The 24,664-nt window shown below is 37.7% G+C and overlaps 1 protein-coding gene across 1 annotated transcript in view; it reads left to right on the top strand.

Moving 5' to 3' along the window:
* The window catches only part of EML6 (EMAP like 6), a 98,738-nt gene that overhangs the window by 249 nt on the left and 73,825 nt on the right, over positions 1-24,664 (top strand). The window contains exon 2 of the mRNA XM_031552664.1: positions 19,757-19,916. Coding sequence (XP_031408524.1) covers positions 19,757-19,916 — 160 coding nt within the window. The remainder of the gene's footprint in view (positions 1-19,756; positions 19,917-24,664) is intronic.

Genomic DNA, 24,664 nt, shown 5'->3' with positions numbered 1-24,664 from the left:
AAAAAAAACTCAGCTGACACAGTGAATAAAAATGAGTGCTTTTGGTCAGCCCTTAGGGAGATGACTTCATAGTTATCAATCAAACTCCCATGCAGCTGCACCAATCTGCTTTGACTGATGACCCCATAGTGACCCCCCTAGAGGCTGGCTAAAGGTCTCTCTTCTCTGCACTGACTTGGAGACATTCTCTTCTGAATACGTGGAAAGTTTCCTTGCTGTATTTTATTTTCATCCAGCTTGCAGCTTTTTTTCTGTTCTGTTTTCGCTCCTCTACGTTCATCCAGATATTGATGTTACAGTTCTTCCAGTCAGCATAAAGTGATGCCCTTTGGGTAAAAATCATGTTACAAATCTGCTTTTTTGTCCCCAGATCTGTGGAAGTTAGGTGCTGATTTACACAACTAGAAATGTTTGTTTATTTCTCTGAAATGAGATTAACTGTAATCTTTCGAAATTAGGAATGCTGTTGTTCCAAGGTACAGCTGACTTCTCCACTATGAGCTAGAACAATTGATTCTCCGGCCTTGAGACCAAATGTCATCATGCAACTTGCATGGTTTTCTTCTATAAGAGAGGGTGGCATCATTCAGATAACAGGAACTGCCTGTGCTGTGTTTTGTCTTCCAGACCTTGCCCAGGCATTGTGTGAGAAAGCACTGAATATCAAAGGCTGGAACTGCTGGTGTATCTGTTGCTTAGGTGATAGGTGACCAGTGTTGAGTCTGTGTTCTGAAAGTGGTTTCTTTGTTAATGTGGATGTATATTTTAAAATAGTTTAATTTGAGGGGTTGGCAATTAAATATTCAACTCTGTATAGCCAAAGACAGTCAGGAGAGCACTAACAAATACAGCTGTGTACTTGGATATTGTCTCTTGTTGGAATGCTAGAGGGTAATAGAACAGAGGTCCTGCAGCTATTGCAAGCAAGGATAGGTATGGGCCTGACAGTCAGACCCTTCATAACTCACATGGAAGCCATCAGAATCATACTGTGCATCTCAGCGCTTTCACGTTCATGGAAGTAGATAAGATAAAGCCCATAGGAGTCTAATAATTTTCCTTTCTCCTCTCCTCTGCTCTCAAATGAGGTTTGAAGTTGACAAAAATACAGGTATCTCTGAAAGTAATTTCCTTTGAAAGTTGTTTGCAGTAGTATTCTGTGGATTTCCAGGGGGGCTGGCTTTCCCTGAAGAATGATGCAAGGATTATTGGCATTAATCTCTCCCACTTCGGTAGCTGAACTGTTTTGTCCAAACTACCCAGACTAGTAGAAAATGCAAAGAAATAAGGGAAATTGTCTTCTACTTGCTAATATTATGTTTTATGGGTGTCCATCATCTCTTGCAGTTTTGATATATGTTGCTTATATTCAGTTGTATATTAGAAACTAGTGAAATATTTACCTTGTTCATCAATCAAGTTGTTTCTCCTGAAGAAAAGATTTTATTTTGAGGATTTTTTTTCCTAAATACTCAACTAAAAGCTAAAAGAGATCATCTGTGTATGAGTTATTTACATCTAGAGGAACTGAGACTCAAATCTTTGTATCATTTGTAAAGAGACTGTGTCCATGTGAAAGAGATCCCCTTCCTAATCTTGCTGTGTGGATTTTGGAGGTAGTTTTGAACTGAGGAATTGCTGGAGAAATCTGTAGCCATCTTCAGTTATTTCTTGTCTAACACTTGAGCTGTGTCTGAGTGGGTAATTGGCTTTGTTTGTGATGTGTATAAAATAACTGAATAACTGGATTTATTCTGTTGGGATCAAGAAATGAACTTTTTCTTACTTACAAACAAGAACTAAGTGGGAACAGTAAGGTTGGGAGCAAACTTGGATGCAGCAACCATAGGGTGATGGAATTCAGGATCCTGAAGATAACAGCAAAGTGGTTAAACTACTTTCTGACATTTTTAAGTGTCATAGGCCTGGACTTCAGGAGAGTAGACTTTGGCATTTCCAGAGACATGCTTGGAAGAATCCCCTGTATAGCATTTGATATATATTGTTTTGACTAGTTTGTCTCTTAAAGGTTAGAGAAATTAAAAACATGTTTCAAATCCTTAAAAGTGGAGCACCTACCTGCTTTAGTGTTGATAGTCCATCATTATGTTCTTGGGGGGAGTGGAGGGGAATGAAATAGAACAGATGAGCCATATTTCCAGCAAAGTAAGGTAGCATGAGTATTGTTAAACTTTAATGCAATCATCTAAGCCATTTTCCAGTGAATTAAGAACCATGATTACTCAATGCTATGTCAAAAGATGTGTATATATGTCACTCCAAAAGTAATGCTTTCTTTTTTTTTCCACTACAGTAGATACAAAGAGCACAATAACACTATTTGATAGCGTTTTGTAGCTGACAATTTGCTCTATTTTTCAACACAGTCACCACCATTAGTTATGCATTTTTGCCAGCGAGAACGAGAATCTGTGTGCCATACTCATAAAAATCTGCACCAGCAGGGCTCCCTTGTTGTTGCCACTGCTGTAATGCACCACCCACCACCTCTCTGTGCTCACACCACTGTTTGGTCTCCATCAGTGTTCGACAACTGTTGATGAATGTCAGTGGTACCATTTTTTCCTCACAGAGGAATACAGTGACACACCTTCACTTCACATGCACTTTCATGCCAGCTGTCACACAGCATCAAAATGGAATGGGATTTTGGTGGGAAGGTTCAACTTCTACTGCCATTCCCATCAACATCTGCCTCTGACATCATGGGCTGACATCATACAATAGGAGGCAGTACTTTTGAAGCAGCTCGTGTGTGTGTGTGTGTATGTATATATATATATATATATTTCTGCGTGTGTTTATATATTTCTATGTTATCATTTCTATGTATCATTATAGGATCACAAAAGTGAGGTTATATAATTTGACTCTTTTAATATTTAAATCATAGATATGGAATAATCCTTGACATTTTCCTTTATTTCTTAATTGAGATTACTTCAAGACCTTTTTTTTAGCGTTATTCCAGTTGCCTACATACTGCAAAAATAAAAGCAAATCCATGCAAAATACTCTGCAGAGATGAGCACCTATTAAAATTCTAGTTGATTCTCAACAAGCCAACTCTGATATTTTTGCAAGAGAAGGATGTGGCTGATGTCTCGCGCATCAGTTGGACTTACTAATCCTTTGCTTTCAAAAATAGATGTGTATCAGAAAATATTCTCTGCATTGTTGGCTGAACTGCAAGCATTTTAGTATTGCAGACTGTAATGTCTCTGTAGATACCAGTAACAGCCTGGCTGTGGTTGCATGGAACTCAAAAAGGGCAAACTTACCCTTAATTTTATTTTCCTTTCTTGTTGACTTTCCAACAAATCAGATTTCCCAGCAAATCTGGGAATTCTGATACACAGTTACTTAAAATATATCTACTTCCAGTTTCATCTGTTTGCCTGTACTGAGAGCACTACAGGAGATACGAATACCTGAATCCACCAAGAAGTGTTCTGCAACACAATTTTAAAATCTGTGTCCTGTCTATGCAGTATATCCGAAATGTGCTGTAGATGCAGTGATTTATTGATGTGTTCTTAAAAACATTCTCATTGTGTGAAGAATTACTGTTAAAACAGCCTTTGGATTCATTTTACTTTTAGTAGTGGTATTTGTTTTCGTAAGCTTTTGATCTGAAGCTAATGCAGAATGAAATCCATATGTAGTTCTTTAAGCACTATAGCCAAAGCTTGGAACACGTTAAGCAAAACAGTCCTGTATAGCATTTTCCTTTAGGGAATTTCACATTTGTGAATGCAGTGCCAAATCATATATTTGCCTTATGTCTTGAGAAAGTGGAATAGGCACTCTCATGTTATTCTTTGACTTTTTCTGTTAGAATATGACTGTCCACATGACATAATCCTATTGCTAATAACTTAAATATAACCACATTCACCTTACAGACTGGGTAAATTTAAAGTCCTTGGAGCTACAGCTAGGTAAGTTAGGGTTATGGCTTTAAAGTCCGTATTTCTAAGAATATTTATGCCAACCAAAGCTGGTACTCAAGATAGGGCCTTTCATGTTTCTTAAAGCTGAAATTCTCAAATTTTGTTTGGAACCAGGAAGGAGATGGCCATTTAATCCATTTTTTGCTTTCTGAAGTCTAAGATAAGTCCAAGATGTGCAAGCCGTGCTGTATCAATTCTTAGGGAGGTACAGCCATTTTAGCAGCTGTCATGTATGAGCTAGTGCTGCCAGTATACAAGGAAACCAGTGATTCAAGTATCAAACTGGTTAGTTTCTACTAGATACAGAACAAAATATGATGATGAAATTAAAATATATTTGTATGAAATTACTGCGTGGTTGAAGTTGTCACAATAAGTACAGTGAAATCAAATTAATTTTTAATTGAAGTGGAAGTTTTCTGATTTCCTCAGAGTGATCTCCTTAGCTATTGCAGATCCAATACTGCATTGATTTTTCTTTTACAATCAATACCTCTTTTATACAAGGCTGGTCTGTGCATTTCAGGTGTCTTAATTGCACATGGCATAAAATGGCCTGTAATCTTTTTTCTCTTAAGAAAAAAATCTCCTTTTTAATGAGAAAGTCAGAGAGGCATCATATCACATGCAGTATCCTATTGACTAAGAGTGGACTGCTAATGCTTGTTCTTCAATTCTTTTTTATTTTGGTTTGGTACATAAGCAGTGGCAATTGCAAAGGCAGTGGAATAATTTATGTTTTTATGTTGTAACTGCTGAAAAAGACAGAATTTCTTGGTCTAGTGAGTAAAGAGGTGAACTGCAATGTGGAATAGTCAGATTAAGAGTCTTGTTCAGCCTTCAGCTTTGTGGTCAGAAATTTTACCTTCTGCCAGCTTCTTGAGACACTTGTTGTAAGTCCCACAGAGCTTCTTCTAGAGGCAGTCATGGGAAGGAATTTCATCCCAAGGGTTTGTTGGGATTGGCATTGTTTAAGTCTCCTTTGACTCTTTTAGCATTGCAGAAATTATTCTTCGGAGGTTTTTGTGAGGATCAACTTGTAATAAGATAAGATTTGTGGAATGTTTTCATTTATACACAGATCATCTGAGTTAGTCTTCAGGCTTTTGTTTACTACTGCTCCTTACAGCTTAAAATGGCCATTGCTTATTGGCACCGTTAGCACGCCCAAAATGTACAGTCTTCATTTATATGATTCTGTTATTAATTGTGCTAATCTCACTACGCAGGACTAAAGTAAGAAGAGGAATCATTTAAAAGAAATTGATGAATTGTTTTATGCCTCATGCTTATCTCTAAAAGAAGGGAAAGAGCCCTCTTTTTTGTAATATATGGCACTTGGAAATCATCAAAGCTTTATAAAATTTTAACTGTCATTAAGATAGACTGAGCCTGAGCCTCTTTAAACTTTCTTATCTGGGATAACTGTTGCTTTTACTAATACTAGTTTAGGTTGCCTTCCCTTGCAGGATAGAGACATTTGGCAGAAGTAGCTCCTGCTGTCATCAGCAGCACAGGAGCTGGTGAATCATGGTGGCAGAGCAAAGGGGATATCTGATGCTCCAACCACATCAGGATGCACACTGAGGGCTTTCTTAGAAATTTACTGTACTCTAGCTTAAATTAGTATACTTTTTTATGATTGTGCACATATATATAGTTTTCATATAATAGAATCATAGAATCAGTTGAGTTGGAAGGGATGTTAAAGAGACCTTTAACAGCTGTCTAGTCCAACTTCCCTGCAATGAATAGGGACACCTACAGCCTGATCAGGTTGCTCAGAGCCTGGTCCAGCCTGACCTTGAATGTCTCCAAGGATGGGGCATCCACCACCCCTCTCAGCAACCTGTTCCAATGCTTCACTACCCTTGTTGTAAAAAAAAAAATAAAAAAAATAATCCGATCTAAATCTCCTCTCTTTCAGATTGAAACCATTTCCCCTTGTCCTATCACAACAGGCCCTGCTAAAGATTTGAAAATGCATTCCAACAACGTGCTTTCCAAGAATATGCTTTCCATCAGTGCTTACATTGAAGAGAGTACATGTATTCTTCCTAAATTTCATTAAAGTAGTATGCTAGTAATAACTCCTGCTTTTTGGACTTTTAATCTCAAGAATAAGATTTTGTATCACAGATGCCTAATAAGTAATTTGATTTTCTCATCCTGATGATCTAGAGTTTGTCATCTGAAAGCACTGCTCATGCCCACATTAGTCTGAAAAGCACAGTTTTAGAGCTTGTACAGTTATCTGTGAGATTCCAAGAGGCAAAAGGAAAGAAAAAAATTACTTTGGCTTTTGTAATTAGTATTAACATTTACATTTCAAGCTGTTTCTTCTTTTTACTTGGCTAGACTGGACTGAAGGAGATACAACTTTTTCTAATGGACTTCCCAACTCCTCAGGCAGTCTGCTTTTGTGTGGGCCATTAAGATGAATTTGAAGTACTGAGTAACTAATAAAGCCGTGTTTTTTTACAAGGGAACTGCTTACATAACATAGTATAAATGACTTACAGAAAATATTCAGTAATAACACAGGAAAATTTTAGGAGTTAAAAAGATATTGAAAAAAAAAAGCTTTTTAGTGACTACAGAAAGTTTATTTTAATTTTGAATATTGTAAAATTTTGCACGTAGAAAGGAATCAAAAAAAGAAAAAAAAAACAAAAAAAAACAACAAACCTCTTCCTGATTATAATTTGTTTGTTACAGTTAGCTAAGTTCTAAAAATGCCCAATATGAATTTCTGTCTTTCACCAGATACGAGAGAAACTTATTTCACTTAGCTTTGGGGTTTTATAGCTCTGTGGCAGAAGGTAAGCTTGTACTTTTTTAGTGATTTCAGTAAAGATAAATTCAGCAATATTTGTATGTTGCATGTAAGATGATTTTTAAGAGCTTTCGGTGTGTTTATGTAGCCCTTTCAGTATTTTTAGTATTTTTAATAGGAAATGTGGCTCTCCCAGTAAAGTGTGTGTTAGGATGTTTTTTTGTTAGCGAGCATCTTAAGATATAACTGTTACAAAAACATGGCAGAACCTGACTCTTAAATGAAGTTGAAAAAATGACTGCTTGTTGAAATGGTTCCAAGTTACAGTTGTCAGATTGACAAAAGCCACGATTGTATGGCTTAGATATAATCAGCATTTTGAGCCCTCTATCTAGTTCTGAGAATAAATGAATCTTGGTAGTCCTAAACATTTCTTCTGCTACTGCAGTCAAAATCAAATTGGATATTTTCACCTTCTGTCCCCCTGTTCTCAGTTCCTCCATCCTGTGTAATACCTAGGGAGGGAAGGAGCTATGGTTGCTGATGTCCTGATGCCCAGGAACAGGACCTCCAAAGGATTCCAACGGCAATTAGATACACTTTGATGGTGATTTTCTAAGACATGTGAGTTGGCTGTATAGGGGTATATTTTCACAAGTGGTGCAAAATTGATACGATCTTGAAAGAGCAGCCTTGGATAACTTCAGCTTGAGCAACTGAGTTTCAGAAACATTTTGAATAAATACAGGCAGTGCAATGAGACAGAATTCCTCTAAAATTCTGTTGCTTGCTTTTGATTAATGATTTTAATTCAGCTTAAGGCTTCAAAATGGCTACCTTTCCCTAGAAATCTGAAAATCTCTACTTGACAGTAGGAAAGTGGGCACTGAACTACGTGAGATACTTAGTAAAGTGCATCTTAGGTACCAGAGATCCCATAGGGAAAAAAAAGAACAAAAACCAACAAACCTAGCATATGGAATCAGTTCTGTGATACTAAACTGATGTGGACGTGAGCTGGGTCTCTTCAGCTTGGAGAAGAGCTGTGAAACTATTAGCACTTTTCAGTATCTAAAGGGGAGCTGCAAGAAAGAAGGGGACAGACTCTTAAGCAGGGGTTGTGGTGATAGAACAAGGGGAAATGGCTTCAGGCTCAGGAAAGGTAGATTTAGGTTAGAGATAAGGAATAAGTCTTTCACAGTGAGGGTGGCAAGGCAGCACTGGGACAGGTTAATCTAGTAATGTGATTGATGCCCCATCCCTGGAGACTTTCAAGGCCAGGCTGGATCAGGCTTTGGGCAACCTGATCTAGCTGTGGTGTCCCTGTGCATTGCAGGAGGGTTGGACTAGATGGCCCTCAGTGGTCCCTTCCAACTCTGAGAATTCTATGATTCTATTGAATTCTAGCTTTTCTTCTGATAAAAAGGGCTCTGTCCAGTGAGGATTTTCGGTATTTTAATATCAGTTAAGCAGACATTTTACTTCAAAGGAGTATTTCACCTCTACTTAACCTGTTGAAGTTGAGAAAATAGGGCTTGTAAATAGGATTGGGCAGTTAAAATACCTGCTCCTGGACTTGCTTGGTTTGTCAGTTTGTAACAAACCTGAACCAACTGGGAGAGGAAGGGGAAAAAATCTTAGGGTTAGATGCAGGATTCGGTTGTTAGGTTGGACACAGGGAAGCTGCTTAGGGGAGTTGGTAAGCAGTTTTTATGCTTATTTATGCTTTTCCAAACAGTGGAAAACCTGCCTTAAAACATTGTCCAGTTTTGTTTGGTGAAGAAGAGGAAAAATTGTTTCTTTTTAGTATTTTTATCCATTGAAAGGTATTACCTATCCCTAAGTTGTAGTTCAATTTTTTTTTCTTGGTTACATTGCAGTTAACAACATTCTACTTAGTTTGTGTCAAATCATCAGTTGTTGAAATCAGAGGAGTTACAATGACCGACAAAACCTGTCATAGAAAAGTGAGAAGGCTAAATGGATAACTTAATCACTAGAAGTATAGCAGAATGTGGTGAACACAGAACTTTCTTTTTTATATATTGAGCACCTCACTTAACTGTGTCCCTGTTCATTGCAGTGGAGTTGGGCTAGATGACCTTCAAGGGTCCCTTCCAACTCAAACAGTTCTATGGTTCTGTGAAACATAATTTTTTTTAGAAGAGTGGTATCCATCTGCTTCTTGTTTATTAACAGGCCATAGCTGGTTACATGCCTTTCATATGTGCCAGTTAGAGTAGGCTCTACAGCTTCACCAAGGGCAAGTCTGTCTGGCCAACCAACCTCGTGGCCTTCTATTCAGTGGACAAGGAAAGAACCACTGATGTCATCCATCTGGACTTCAGTGAGGCCTTTTACATGGTCCCCATAGCATCCTTCTCTCCAAGTTGGAAAGGTATGTATTTGGAAATCTATGATGAGAGGTGCAATAAGATAGAAGAGGACAGGCTCTTTAGCAGGGTCCATTCTGATAGGACAAGAAGTGGTTTCAAACTAAAAGAAGGGAGACAGACTGAATATAAGGAAAAAGGCTTGTTTGTGTTTTTTTGTTTGTTTGTTTTTTAACAAGAAGGATAGTGAAGCACAGGCACAGGTTGCCCAGAGAGGTGGTGGGTGCACCATCCCTGGAGACACTCAGTCAGGCTGGATGGGTCTTTGAGCAACCTGATCAAGCTGTATTTGTCCCTTTTCGTTGTTGGGGAGTTGGACTAGATGACCTTTAAAGGTCCCTTCCAACTCAAGTGATTCTGTGACAATAGATAAATTCATTTATGAAATAAGTTTAGCATGTGAGTGCACTTCTAGATTTATTCTAGATGCATCTTGTTGTGCTAGTTGATAATTCAACTTTCTGTAGTCACATACAAAATAGTCACTTGATACTTACAATCTTCAAGTTGTTTCAGACAACATAGAATAAGCTAATAAATGTCACATTTATTTTAGTAAATGCATTTCTTGAAAAATATTTGTTTTCACAGACTTTTATAGAAACGTAAAATATGAGTTGCTAGAACAACGGAAAATTAAAATATGTGTATTTTGAAAGCAGTCTTCAAGTTTTTAGAAATAGATTTTGTATTTGTATTGTACACAGCTAGCTGGTGAAAGAGAATTTCAGGAGCTCAGTATGAGTGCTCATAAGACTGATATTTGTGACCTTGTGCCTGATGCACTGTAACTGGAAATGTAGATGATAGATCTAATTTGATGTTAAATGTGGATGCTCTGCTATGTTTTCTGTTTCAGTATGTAATTTTTGTTATAACTTATTCCAGCAGACTCAACGGGGAACAGGATTTCTATACAGTCATACTGAACTTGTATTCTCATTTATTTGACAACCTCTGAAATACGGGGAAAGATAATTTCTTTGAAAAGTTAGAGAGCATGAGCTTTCAACTGGCTACTGCAAAATAGCAGGAGTAAAAAGCCTTCTTGAATGTCCCACATAGTCTAGAATACCTAAAAAAAAAAAAAAGTGTTTTACTCCAGATACATTTAATATTATCACATTTATAATTTCTGTACAGATCTGTTGTAGGCTTTGCTCTGCATAAAAGAGTCATCATCTGCTTTTGACCAGTGGCATGCAGCTTGGCATGTGTTCATCTGACACATTGTTGAAACAACCTCCTACTCTTCCTTATTTTTTTCCATTTAAGTGCTTAAAATCAAAATGTTATGTGACAGGCTTATCAAGAGAGGAATGAAGAAGCTGGACCTATGCAAAAAATACTATTAACCCAGTGTAAATTTTTTAACAAGATTCTATGAGTTTTCTCAGATCATACAAGTTGTCATAGATGTGAATTCACCCAGGGATTTTCAACAAGATGAGATGGAATCTGTTAAACAAAAAATTAAAGTGGGAATGATCCGGAAACGTTATGAATAATGGGTTTTTATCTTGTTCTCTACTATACCTCCCACTTCTCTTTGGCTATTCTCTGCTAGTCTTGGCTGTTCTTACTGTGCCTTCTCCAATGTTTTATTCATTTTGTATCTCCTTCATCTTTCTTTTCATTAACTGTATCTATTGTGTGCCTTGTTTCCAAGATTTTCTCTAGATATCCTCTTGTCTTTCTCAGATGTATCTTCAAATATTTTGACTTGGATTGTGTATAGAGTGATCTACATAGTTCTAGCTGTATTCTCTAATGACTGCTAACTATGCAGAAAGTAGAGTAGATCCAGGAAATCCCAAAGCAGTTAATTACTGAATCAGCCTCAGGAACGAATACCTTCAGCTGTGCTGTCAAGCGTAGGACCCATCTGCAGCAACCATAATGCAGCTTGATTGACATCATCATGCTGTGGGCAATTAATTAGTGCACAGATATTTACTGTTCATTGTGACCACCAGTTTTAGAGCTGACTGGCTTAATCTTTGCCTGAATTCTGATCGCATCTGTACATTTGGGAGAAAACGCACAGCTAACATTCAGTCCATTTTTAGTCCTTTCAGCTCCAGACTGTGATGAAATCAGAAAAATAGGCAATTTGATTGCTAGCAGCATAGCACAGTTGGTGTCATCTGTTCTGTCTGAGCTTTGAATCACTATTTCAACAGAGTCAAACTGAAACAGGGTGAACATAGGAAATAATGTAGGCTACAGTATGTGACAGTGGCCATGATAACTTAACTTATAGATTTTATCAGATGTATGAATTGTATTTGCAGTCAGATTGCTCAGAATGACCTAAAATTATTTATACCAGATGAATGTGAAGTTTTTGCTAGTTTCTGTTGAGCAATAGGAAACTTAGAACAGCGTGTAGCTTCTGTGCCACATATTGCTCACTGAATTAACCTGATAGTCTTTGTTGCACCACAGACTGTATTTCTTTGCAATGTTTTACTGTTCACTACAAAACATTTTCCGCTGTCCATTTAACTATAGTAAACATTGAGTAGGCAAAGCAAACAAAGGCAGCCCCACACCATAAAGTTTCATTTCAGACAGGTAAAAGCTACATAGCTGTTTTGGCTGAACTGCACACGGCTGTGCAGCTTTATTGTCTAGCAACATCCCTACTTCTTTCAGCAGGGGCCGAGACCCTCTCTTTCTGGTATCTTTAGCTCTTTCCTGAACAGGTATTCATAGTATTTTGTATATGAAAAATTCCAGTATTCTTATATTGATGTCACCAGGGTAGTTGTTTTCAGATATTTGCAGAATGCTGCAATAATCAGTAGGAATGCAAATATAATCACACTCAAAATGGAAACTACATGTGTGTGAAAGCTGAAGTTGTACAACACCATGTGTTTGACCTAGTGCAGCTAATAGGAAATAATGCATATTTTTCCCTCATCGCTTATTGTTCAAAAAAACACAATTCATGAGGACAACATTAGTTTATGCTTACCTTTCAGTGTCCTTGAATGTGCTTTGGGTACAACCTCATAGGGCTTCATTCTGCTGACAGAAGCTTGGAGTTGCGAAGTATCTGAGAGTGAGTATATGTAAAATACATGTGTTAGATAAAAATATGTTGCCAGATAACCACATCAACTTTGTGCTTCTGCAGCAATGTGTGCTGCAGTACCATTCCTTTTATTAGATCTGCCAAATCTTACTGCCTGTACACGTGCATGGGTCTGTAAATCACAGCTGGCCTCAGTTAAAGTGCAGAGCATTTAAGTCTAACAAAAATTACATTTTAGAGTTTTCTAAGAGTTTTTCTCATGTTTCTTTTCCCTTCTCTTGGAGGAAATTTTAATCACTTGATCAAAACCAATTTAATCTTTTTATCTGGCCTGATTCTGTGAACCCACTGCAACTCTATGCTACAGCTGCAGATTGCACATTCTGTGATGTTACTTTTGCCACTCTATGGGCCTGATCTGTCAAGACATCTACTAAGCACTGAGCAGCCAAACAGACTTTACTGGGGTGTGATGGAATAACTATAGACTTGAATATAACCACTGGCACAGAGAACCGTTAGCAGTAATTCCCCAAGAACAAAGTGGAGTAATTCAGCGTGGCAGGAATGTCCATAACTTTGGAAGCTGCTGCTGCAGTTATATCCCACATTACTTCTAGAAATCAAAAATAAAATCCTGTCAAAATGCCCCTTGTGTTTGCAGGACTGTGTTAGCAGTGGGCTTAGCATTACAGCTGTTAATGTGCGTGCTCTAGAGACCTTTACCAACACCAATTGAACTGCATGTCCACTCTATAAGTGATTACTCTTAGGCTCTTTTGGTGGCCAAGACCATTTCTGAATGCTAACACTGCTTTTCAATCAGTCTGCATCAGCTTCATTCAGAACCGTAGGTGTTTGCTTCCTCTGACAACCAGATGGTTGCTGTCTGAGGCAGGCCCCCAGATTCAGAAGCTGCTGTTGGAAAAAGCCTGCAATGAGGTAGGAAGCCAGTGCAGAAGTATGAATAAATTCCAGAACAGCTAACTACATTACTCTTCTTCCCACACATCAAAGGGGTAAGCAAGCATAGCAGTTAAGAACTTAGACCTAAAAAATAAATTATTTGCCAGATGCTCTGAAATGAATATTACTTGGTGGTGTTTCTATGAACATTTATATTATTTCAGGTCAAATGCGTTCTGTACCTCAGCTGTTTGCTCTAAATGAGTGACAATATTTTGTATTTTTCAAAGGTATTATTACAGCTATATATTCATGTCTAAAAAGTAATTAAATTGTACCAAGTTCCTTTGTTCTTCCCTCCTTCAGCTTCTTTTCTCCAGGCTCCCCCTTACTTCCTGCAGGTCACCACATTTTCTTCTACTTAACTGCTGGTATTCTATTGCTTCTTTTAATGAGAATTGATTTTGATTTATACTGTATTCAGGAATAGAGGTCAGGCTGAATCTTGTCTTATTTTTCTGATAATACTGATCCATCTGTACAGCAAGTTACAGTCTTCTGTTTTGACCCTGCAGCTGAGCAGAGAAACTCATTTTGTTCCATAAAATGAGAAATTCCTGAAAAACCATTTGTTTCCTTTGCTGACATGTGAAAGGAGCTCCATCCTTTGCACTATATGAGCAGAAAAATGAAGCTGAAAAGATCCCTGGTCTTCAGACATGCCTGCTGGCCTGTCAGGATCTTGAACGTGTCACTTCATTCTGCACTGAGAGCTAGCAGTGCAGAGCAGAAGGAGGCAACCAAGAAGAAAATACCTAGTGGCACGTAATGGCCTATTTCAGGACAGGCTTGGAGCTTCTTGAAGCATTTTGATTTTTCATTTCTTTAGAGATGTTTTTGTTACAGAGAAAAAGTCTTATGAAAAATGGTTGTGTTATTTATGTGTCTGTTATTCAAGCATAGCACAGGCAGTGCCCTCAGTACCTCCCAACAACTTTGACCTAAATGCTCAGGATAAACCCACTATGTTTTCTGTCCTTGTAAGCCTTAGGTTTTGTAGCAGATTTTGAGCCAGAAAGTATCAGTTCCTTCATTTATTTCCAAAATTAATTAATCATATACAAACAATATCAGTTCTGCTGTGGAATTTGATTTTAAATTTACCATTCATTTCTCACCAAACCTTCACTATGTAGCACTGCATTAACATAAAGCTGCCAAACTCTTTAAAGAGTCTGAACATTAAAGTTATTCCAAATGTAAAACAGGGTAGGTTTCTAGTAGAGAATTATTTACAAGGGTCTAACTAGCTAGAGTTATTTTAGAACAGCATCAAATTTTCAGGCTTCTTTAACATGCAATGAAACCTTAGCAATGAGAATGGTTTGCATCGTCAAGAGATGGGTGACAAGACTCAACATCTTTCCAAGAGCAATTTTTGTATGTTAGGTGGGCCATTCCAGGAAGTAAATAGTAGTTTGTAGAGAAAGTGCATTTAGTTGGTTGGTGTTAATCAAAGACTAGTTAATATGGTTATAGAAAAGATTCAGTTCATAAATAGTAAATACAATGAAAAAAATTATACATTCATAACAAGACAAATGCTCAGCCTGTGGCTGCTTCAGTGAAAGAGTGTTTTGACAGCCTGATGAGGTTTGTAATTATAAATTAAGGATAGTGAACTTCAGATGTTTATCTTTTGTTCAAAGCATCCATTTCAAGATCTCAGTAAGCCTATCAGTTACATATGTATGTATTAAAAACAGCAGGAGCCACTTTCTTTTGGTAGTGTCAAGTATCAATTTACTAATGCAAATAAAGTTCTCTGAGCCAAAATCCATTTTTACTTTGATTACCTTAGCTTTCTTGATATATTTCAGTATTTGGGATTATAGAAAATCTAGTTTGGAAGGGGCTTTCAGAAATCATCCAATCCAACTTTCTCCTGAGAGCACAGCCTTAGATCAGGTTACCTTGGGTCCTGTCAAGCTGAGGAAGTCTTAGATCATTTCCAGCAAGGGGAATCTTCCACTTTTCTAGGCAACCTACTTCTTCCCACAGGGAAGAGCATTTTTATTACATCCAGACAGAATTTCCCAGGAAGGAACTTGTGCCTCTTGCCTTTTGTCTTTTTACCATCTTTCCTTGTGACAAGCATACCTCCAACTTCTCTACAGCTACCTTTGAGGTGCTGGAAAACTATCAGATCCACCCTGAACCTTCTCTAATCTTTCTGAGGGGCCTCGTCCTTGACCGCGTTCAATTCCCCCATCCCCTTTTTTGTTCTTCCTATTCAGGCTTGGGGCACAGTGGTGGAAAGACTGTGTGGGGAAAATGGATCTGGGGGTGTTGATCAGCACCCTTGTGAACGTGAGCCAGCGGTGTGCCCAGGTGGCCAAGCAGGCCAATGACATCCTGGGAAGTGATCATTTGCTCTGGTGAGGCCACACCTTGAATGCTGTGTTTGTCCTTCACTGCAAGAAAGACACCGAGGGCCTGCACGTGTCCAGAGAAGGGCAGCGGGGCTGTGAGGGGTCTGGAGCACAAGTGATGGGGAGCAGCTGAGGGAACTGGGGCTGTTGGGTCTGGTGAAGAGGAGGCTCAAGGGAGACCTCGTGGCTCTCTGCAACGACCTGAAAGGAGGCTGTGTGAGGCGGGGTCGGCCTCTGCTCCTGCATTACTAGTGATAGGATGAGAGGGAATGACCTCAAGTTGCACCAAGGGAGGTTCTGGATATTAGGAACAGTTTCTTCTCTGAAAGAGTGAGGCAGTGGAATTGGCTGCCCAGGGAAGTGGTTGAGTCACCATCCTTGGAGGTGTTCAAGAAACACTTAGGTGTTGTACTGAGGGACATGGTTTAGTGGGGGAATATTGGTGGCGGATGGATGGTTGGACTGGTTGATCTTGAAGGACTTTTCCAACATTGGTGATTCTATGGTTCTGTGATTCTTTGTTTCGACTCTAATTCTTTGATTCCTTGACTGTGTTCTTGTTGAAGAACAAATATCCTTGCTGGTGCTTTGGGAGTAATTTAAAGGCAAACACTTCAATTTAATATTCAAGGATGTTGAAGTAGTTTGTATTCCGTAAACTTTTCTACTTAGTTCAGTTTTAAACTTACGTATGTGTCTAGAAATCTAGAGGAACTGTTAAAGAAAACAAACAAACAAAAATACAATACGGACAAGAATCAAATACTTTCAATCTTTTGAAATTCTAAGTTGTTATAAAAGCAAAAGAAAATCTTGGAGAAGAATATTATTGCAACAGCGATTGCGGAGGTACTAAGAGCTTACCATCTGGCAAGGCCCTCAGACCAGATGGATTCACTAATGACTTTTATAAAGCATTTCATCAGACTCTGCTGGAACACATGACTGGCGTCTGTAATTATCCTAATTTAACAGGGTTCCAGCCTTCGATGTTAGATTCATAATCATTGGTCTTGGAAGTGAAGAAAACGTTCACTGAAATCTCTTATCAACAAAAGCGTGGATTAGGAAGAAGGTGTAATGTTAAAATGCTGCCTGGAGTTTATTGGTTCATCTTAAATGGAATGTTTGATTTTCAAGAAAGTGTCTGTGAAGTGCCACGCACTCTTACTGAAGACCTTCTTTGCAGATACATCAGCATGCTTGTGGAATTCTCAGTTGGCTTTATGCACCCACAAAAGCATTCAGCTGCTTGAAGGAGCAGACTGCCAGAAATCCCCTCACTTTTTTTTGCCTGCCCTGCAAGGAGGGGAACTTGCAATTCCCAAGCAATTGATCTTTGCTTCTTACCCTACACATGCAACTGCTCCTGTTACAGTTCTCACAGACAGAAGGTTGAGAAGTGCGCGGAAGTGACTGCCACTACCAGCAAGCAGTGCCAGCAGCAATAACTGCTACTTTTTCCCCTTCTGTTTTCCACCCTAGCTAATTGTGTAGGGTGGAAGAACTGCAGATAAGGTGAGATAAATGTGAATTCCATTTCATACAAACCTGGAAAGTAGGGAGGGAGAACTTTTCTTGTGAAATTTCTGCAGCCCATCTGCCTTGATCTTGTTGGCTATACCCTGTGCTGTGATCACTCTGCCTTATACTAATGAATCTCAAACAGCTATCTGCAGCCTTATAGCCTGTGGCTTGCAGAAAATTGGCTGGTTATAAGAGAAGGACTTTTCTGTTTCTAGCTGTTCTTCCTATTGGAAGGAACAGGAAAGATTCCCCAGCGGTGTTGTTCTGTACCATAAATTGCTGTTGTTTGAATACATAATCTAATCATATTTTTATCTTCCTTCAATAATAATATTTCAATACTTTCCAGTGGAGTGATGTGATATCACAAATCATTTAGATATAGGATCTTTGCTTAGAAAGGTTGAAGATACACACCTATATGCTGGAAACAAAACAATGAAGTTTATACTCGTTTTTAAAGAGTGTGGAAGGGCAGAGAAGCCATGCCAGTTAGAGATCTTCTGATCTGGAGACAGGAAGCAATCCATGTTGCAAACAGATTGAATAGCCACACATGCAGTTTTTGCATTTTCATTGACAAACATGGCTGTCATGTATGAAGGTATTCAGACAGCCACCAGGAATTGTTCTTGAATTTAGATTCCATTTCCTCACTCCGTAAGCCACCGTTCTGTCTGCCAAAAAACAAACCCTTGGTTATCTAACAGCCAGACTGAACGTAGGCAGTTGTAGAGCATTATTGTAAAGGCTATGAGCAGGAAATGAATGTCCTTAGTGGTTCTGAAAAATCAGGCTACTTCTTAGGTGCCAAAAACTGATACTTGGTCCTAATTTTAGATGTGCCATTAGTTGACTTCATGCATTGAAAAGGATAAAGTAAAGAACAGATACGTTCAGTACTGACATACTTAGGTTGTAGGAAATACGTTGTTCATACATCCAGGAATGGAAATGCTGAACATGGGGAGATCTAGTATGTGAAAAGCAAATTGTACAGACCAATGGTACATGTAATTAAGCTGCAGTTGTGTTCTAGCAGTGAGACAGGCTGCTTCAATTAATCTTTTCCATCTGGTTTTTATGTTTTTATCACTGAAGAAGAGTAATCTAACTTAATTGTAAATGTTTCCTTTGCTGACATGTGAAAGCAGCTCACCATCTTAAGCATGGTGGTTACCCTTTATTTGCCTTATAGGTTTAGAATTAAGGTGAACTGGCTGACATACAACAAACTTTAGAATCCAATCCTGAGAAGAAGGAAAAAATGAGCAAGTAGGAGAATTAATAAAAAAAGTTTTTACTGAGTGTTCTGCTGAACTTGTTCTTTTCTCAAGAATTGTTCCTTAACAGGAGGAAATTGTAATTTTATTTTTTTGAAGCTTCCTTAATTTTTTTGGTGAATCCTTTTTAATAATTAGTATTATCTGCTCCTGGGATATTAAAAAATACTCAGATGCCCTGAGCCATCTGTTGAGTGTCAGTTTATTAATAGGATATTTTTCCTTATTCCATCTGTAGCTCACATATTCAGACATTATTCTAATTTGTTTCCTGGATAACAGTGTAAAACTGTCTTTGTATTCATGTTACCCTAGGGAGAGGTTTTTTATTATTAACTTCCCCAGGTGAGATTTTCAAACCAGATCCTCTGGGCTTTGTCAAAGAGAATGCCTCAAGGACTGAAGGACAGCTTGACAACAACTTGGAATAATTGCAAAGAGCACTTTTTGGTACCGTGTCAGCTACTGATAGCCTGCATTGCTCTATTTTTAGTATGGGATAAAGTTTGCTAAATGATGGCCTTCTGTCTTTTTGTGTTACCATGAAAATGTAAAAAAAATGTTGCAAGGAAAATATAAAATACAGTTTTTTCTCCTAAATTGTGCTACTGCCTCGTTCCAGAATATGTTTGACATCTAAGAGAAATGTCCCCACACAATATGGAAGTAAAGATTAGAGTTCACACTTTGGCATGGAAGAGAAAGATACTATGGACAGTCTGGTGGAGATTTCCATGCCTGAAGAGATGTGCACAGAGATGGTTTTTTGTTCTTCTAATAGAGCCTGCATTAGAGTGGCTTGCAATAATGTGCCTCTGTACAGAGACTGCAGAAAATAAAAAAGTTGAGAGGTCTGTGTTTAACAGTGTGTATAGGATAGAGTCAGTCAAAACAATTGTACTATTGGAGTTATTGGAGTAAATCACTGGAAACCAGGAAATGATTTTTGAAACGTTAGCCTTTGTCTGGATTTAAGTAAGAGAAATCCTATTTGTCGTGAAGGTTTTTGTGCAAGGTGCTATTTCTGATTGGCTGGCAGAGAAAAATGAGAGAAACCAGCAAAGAAGCAGTAAGTTTTGCCTTTCCTCAGGCAGCAGTAACTAAAAGCATATCTGAAAATACATATAAATATAAAGCCCATATAAAAATGTTGTGATTGTACATTACATTTTCTAGTTAAAATATTATTACTTGATAAGTTGTATTCTGCAATCACCATGTCAGTCTCAAGCATTTTTTCTTTTTTAGGCAGAAGAAATAATGGGATACAGTAAGTTTTTATGGCGTTTGATACGATCGTTCCAGTAAATAAAAAAAAGCTTTTTTTAAACTAAGAAAAATAAATTATTTTTTCAGTTTCATGTTTACATTTTTTACTGTATTGACAAAATGTGTTGTAACTTAAACTGTGTTCTCTTTCAGCCTTGCAGTTCACCCGGATAAAACTTTAGTAGCTACAGGGCAGGTTGGAAAGGACCCTTACATTTGCATTTGGGATTCCTACCGTGTACAGACTGTTTCTGTCCTTAAGGATGCACATACACATGGAGTTGCCTGCTTAGCTTTTGATTCTGATGGCCAGGTTTGTATATCTTCTTTTTCAATGTTTTCAATTTAGTTTGACCTCTGAGTCCAAGAGACATCACATTGAAATATTTTATATGTATAGGTAGCTGTACGGCTGTAGTACTTAAACTACTGTTATCATTAATTTTTTTTTAATGCAAGGACTGCAAATGTAGCTCTTTCAAAAAACGGAATCTCACCAAGAATTCAACTGAAGTAGATGCATTAGTTACTGAACAAATGTCTATAAAAGAAACAGCCCTCCTTGGTTCAAATGTAATAGCTTCACTACATACTTATCACTTGCTGTTCAAGAGACCATTTCCTGGCAGAGTCCTTGCAATCCTGCAGCTCTTTTGACAGAGAGACTCCAGTAAGAGTCTCACTGGCTAGGGTGCACAGTCAGTTTAATTGAATAAAGGGGTTAGGACACAATATGTTATATGATTATGTGATATTTGGAGGCAGTATTAAAATACAAGTAAGCGATGGGCTGTTCACGTCTAAACACATTGAATTTTTTCCCTGCGGGAGAACTAGTAAAAACATTGAATTGTAACTGAAAAGGGAGAAAAATAGATTAATTATGTGGATAAAACTGAGAAGTGTTTCACATTCAATTTTGTCCTTATCGGTGTCCAGTTTTCTGGTATAACAATGTGGTCATATTTTATAGTTTGCTGCTAAAATATTTTTAGGACTAGTTAGAAGGTAAGCTGATTCTTGCACAGATCTTCCTTGTTTGCTAGTGAGTTAAATCCCAGAAGGACAGATTTGCCTTTAAATGCTTTCCTTAAAATAATGTCGTAGACAGTTAGCTGTCTGTAGAGCTTTACTATCATATGCCTGATCACTCTGCAGCTGATCACAGTGGTTTTATTCCTCTTTCTGAGATCAAAACCAGACATACAATGCCTAAAATGTGTTGTTACATGAAACAAAAGTACTTTCTGTTGTGCATTATCTTGTGTATATTCAGTTTAAAGATCAGTGTGAATCAAAGTACACTACCACAAGCAATTACCTTTAACACATATTCAAAAAGCATTACGAGGCAGCACTGTGGCATGTATTTCTTTTTTAGAAATTAGAGGTAACTTTCTATTTTAAGCTTAGTTTTCAACTATCTCCTTCCATTTTTATTTTTTTAAAGTAAAACCATTTCCTCTGAAATCTCATGTGCCAACTCTAATTAAAGAAAAAGGTGTTCCTAGGAAATGTGCATTAAAAAAATCAAATGAGAGCATCCCCAATTCACCAGAAGAAAATTTTGAGTGCTATAATAACCTTATCATGATTTTAATTCAGAAATAAGTATTCCTAAAATTTTCTCTTGTTTCTAACTTCATGAGAATGGTGGGTAAACCTTTAAACAGGTTTAAATCCCTGTTTAAGCACCTAATAAGGATAAGCCCAGTCCATATGAGCTAAAGATGGAGACTCTTCTGAAGATCCTGCTTGGTGCCTAATTGTAATTAAAAACTGAACTTATTGGTGTGTTGACTTTGCAAAACAGTGGCATTCTGTTTCTGGAAATGTTAGAGAAGTTGCAGATATTCTGGAAATGAAGATTTGCACAGAATGCATTTATATCTGGAGAAAGACCAGTGCTGGAAAACATAAATATGGATGAGGTATCTTGGCTTTTGCTGCTCTTTCTGGTTTACAAAAGAAGGTGCTGTGCTGAGCCAAAATGAAAGAGCTTTGACAGAACTTTGAGTATGTGGAATTCAGAGCTGCTTCCAGTTTATTTAGTCAGCACAGTCACCTGAAGGAGGTGGCATCTTGTAACAGGACAAAACGAGCTTCATGTACATTGCTCACGTATTTCCTTCAACTGCATACATTTCACTCTTTTATAGAGTGTCTATTTCTATCCTGGAAAGATTGATATTTTAGCCTCAAAACAAACAAAAATTCAATAATAACATAAGGTACAGGTGCAAATAATTGTATCCCTACATACTATTTTCTCAAATGCCTGCTATTTTCCACTTGTAAAATAAGTATAGGCTGAGGAAAAGCCCAGGTAATTCTGCTTCTCTACCTGTGCTCAGTTCCCATAAAGACAACTCTGCTTCCTCCCTCTCTGCTGCACACAGCTTCTGGTTCCGAGGGCAACCACTGTGTTGAGTGCTGCACAGCTCCAGTATGGGAATTTAGTGTAGGTCCCAGAATAGTGACACTGCATTTATACTTTGACCAATTTAATTAGCTCTTCCTGTATCAGAAACTCTGGGGTATTTTCAAGCATTCAAATGAATTAATTCTGAAATATTACTCCCTGCTTGATTTACTCCCAGCTGGCACTGCGTGGAGACAGCTTAGGTGCCTCTGCAGTGCTTCCCTGGCGTAATTAACCGCAAACTGAGTAATGGAGAGTGGAAAGTATTTATTGTCTTTTCTGGTATACAGAGGAGGTCAATAACCAGCTTAAATCAAAGATTGTTTATTTTATGTACTTTCAATAAGGATTTGAAATTTGAAGATGAATATATTTAAAAGAAATGTTCTGTTAATATTCTCTATAATTAATGTTACATTCTAAGAGTGCTGAAGGTATTTAAATTTCCAGCAGAGCAGTTGCTATTGAAAAATACATATTTTAGTTTGTGATTTTTCTGTATGACTGGGAGATGACATTGTTAGGAGGGAAGCTGCACATTGTTCAAATATTTAATGAAGAGCTGTCAGTTTGCCTACAATTAAAAATTTATTCTGTTGAACCAGGAACTAACTAGAGTTTGAGAACACCAACATCTGCCCTTCACAGAATTATCTACAAAGCTGATGTCTTTCTTATTAAAGACTTTCTCTAATGCTATACATTTCAGTTTCTGTTCTAGGTTGTTTTTTAAGGACCTCTCTTGTGGGCTTTCTTTAAAAAGAGTAAAGAGGGCATGTGTGCATTTCTGAATTTGGCGGTAGGTTGCAGTAGGCTGCTTTAGCCAGATCTTCTAAATCTGTGTAGACTTAAAAATAATTGTTTAATTATGTGCATAAGATACTTGGCAGATACTTTCTTCTGGTGATTCTGTGAATTCTCTGAGCAGGATGCTATCAAGTTCCATTCCAAAAGGAATACTAAAAGTAGAAGCGTTTTAACTTCAAAGGAAATTCAGCATGTATCACTCTTCTGCCAGCAGGAGACCTTCCTCAATAGATCTAAAGGAAAAAGAAAATATAAAACATTAGCTAACGTACTCTAGAAATATCACTGCCCATCTACCCCACTAATGGTAATTTCTTGACTGGGAGATGAAGTCTGATGTTGTTATAAACATAAATCTAAATGATACTGTAAGTACTGCCATGGTTTCCATGGTGAAGAGAACAGTATAAAAAAGGTGAGAAAATGTTGGAATCAGTGATAGTTCCATGAAAAAATATCTTGTGTTTTGATCAGTACGTCCAACCTCCTGGGTAGATGTAGATTACTCAAGAGCAAATAAAACATATGCTACAATAATAGTCCTTTCTCAAATACGTAAATATTTTGATCTTGGTGATTGGCGGGAGTGTGTTTGTTCTTTCCTGTATTCTATTTTCCCTTCATTACCATAACAGATTCAGTACCTACCTTTCCTGTTTCAAAGGCTCATATGTGGGTAGATGCCCAACAGATTTTGTGAAATATATTACGCTAAAATCTTTTCAGTGCTTGGTGTCCTTCTGGTAGATTTTCACACAGATAGTTTTAACAGAGCTTTTTATTTCTATCAGTGAAAGACAATATAAGAAGTAGTCTCAAAGAAAATGTATGTATAATTTTGTCATGTTGCTCAGAATACTTGCTGGTAGGACTTGCTTGGTTTATGCATTACTCACTATGCAGAGTTCAGCTGTTACATGAGGTTGCAATGTATGTTGTGTCAGTTCCCAAGCAACCAAATGTAAAAGGGATCTATTTCATTACTCTAAAATAAAAGAACTGTAACTATTATGAAGACAGTGCAGGATGCATGTGTACCTACTGCCTTTCAGCCAGAGGCCTTTGTAAGTGGCTCGCTTAAGAAGGAAGATGTTTTTGCTCTTGAAAATGGCATGAAAAGGCATGGAATACCTTGTCTGATTTATTTTGCTACTGAATGAAAAATGGAATGTTCTGTTTCTTTGTGAATATTGATTTCACTCAGCTCTATAGTAATTGGTAGTCTTATAGCAATTAGTATTTTTTTCTAACAAAGTATTCTAGAGGAATTTTTGGTAAAATTGCTTTTGTTGTCTTTTCTGGTTCAGTTCTTTTGTATTAACTCAGAAATTTCCAGACTTTAAATAATTTACCTGCTGCAAAGCCAAGCCAAAAATAACGGACATGTAATTGAAGGAAACATTCAGTACAGAGATTCAGTTTGCAAGTCATCTTTAAGCAATTCTTCAAGGAAAGATGTGGTTCATGTCAAATCTGAAACACGAGTCCATTTGGATCAGATGATTCATCTGCTCATCTTCATCTTTGAGGCCAAAATAAGGTTTCATTTATTGCACGTTCTTGAAATGTAGGCTTTCCTGTAACAGAGCAAAATGTGTAGGAGCTTCAGTTGGACTCTTAATAAGTTTGTAGATAGGGCAATGAGGAGAATAAGGGACACAACAGATGTGAACGTTACCCAATTGTGTTACCAAGCTAGGTGGTTGTTTCCCATGAAAAGTGTCTCTCAGTCTCTTCCCACAGTGTAAGTTACCCAGGCATGTTCTCTTTACTAACATATATTGGACATATCCATTATGTATCTCTATCCAATATAAGATATGTTATGGATA

Source organism: Meleagris gallopavo, chromosome 2, assembly GCF_000146605.3.
Source record: "Meleagris gallopavo isolate NT-WF06-2002-E0010 breed Aviagen turkey brand Nicholas breeding stock chromosome 2, Turkey_5.1, whole genome shotgun sequence".
Lineage (NCBI taxonomy): Eukaryota > Metazoa > Chordata > Aves > Galliformes > Phasianidae > Meleagris > Meleagris gallopavo.
Note: the sequence above shows the minus strand (reverse complement) of the source record. Positions and strands in the feature narration are given on the sequence as shown.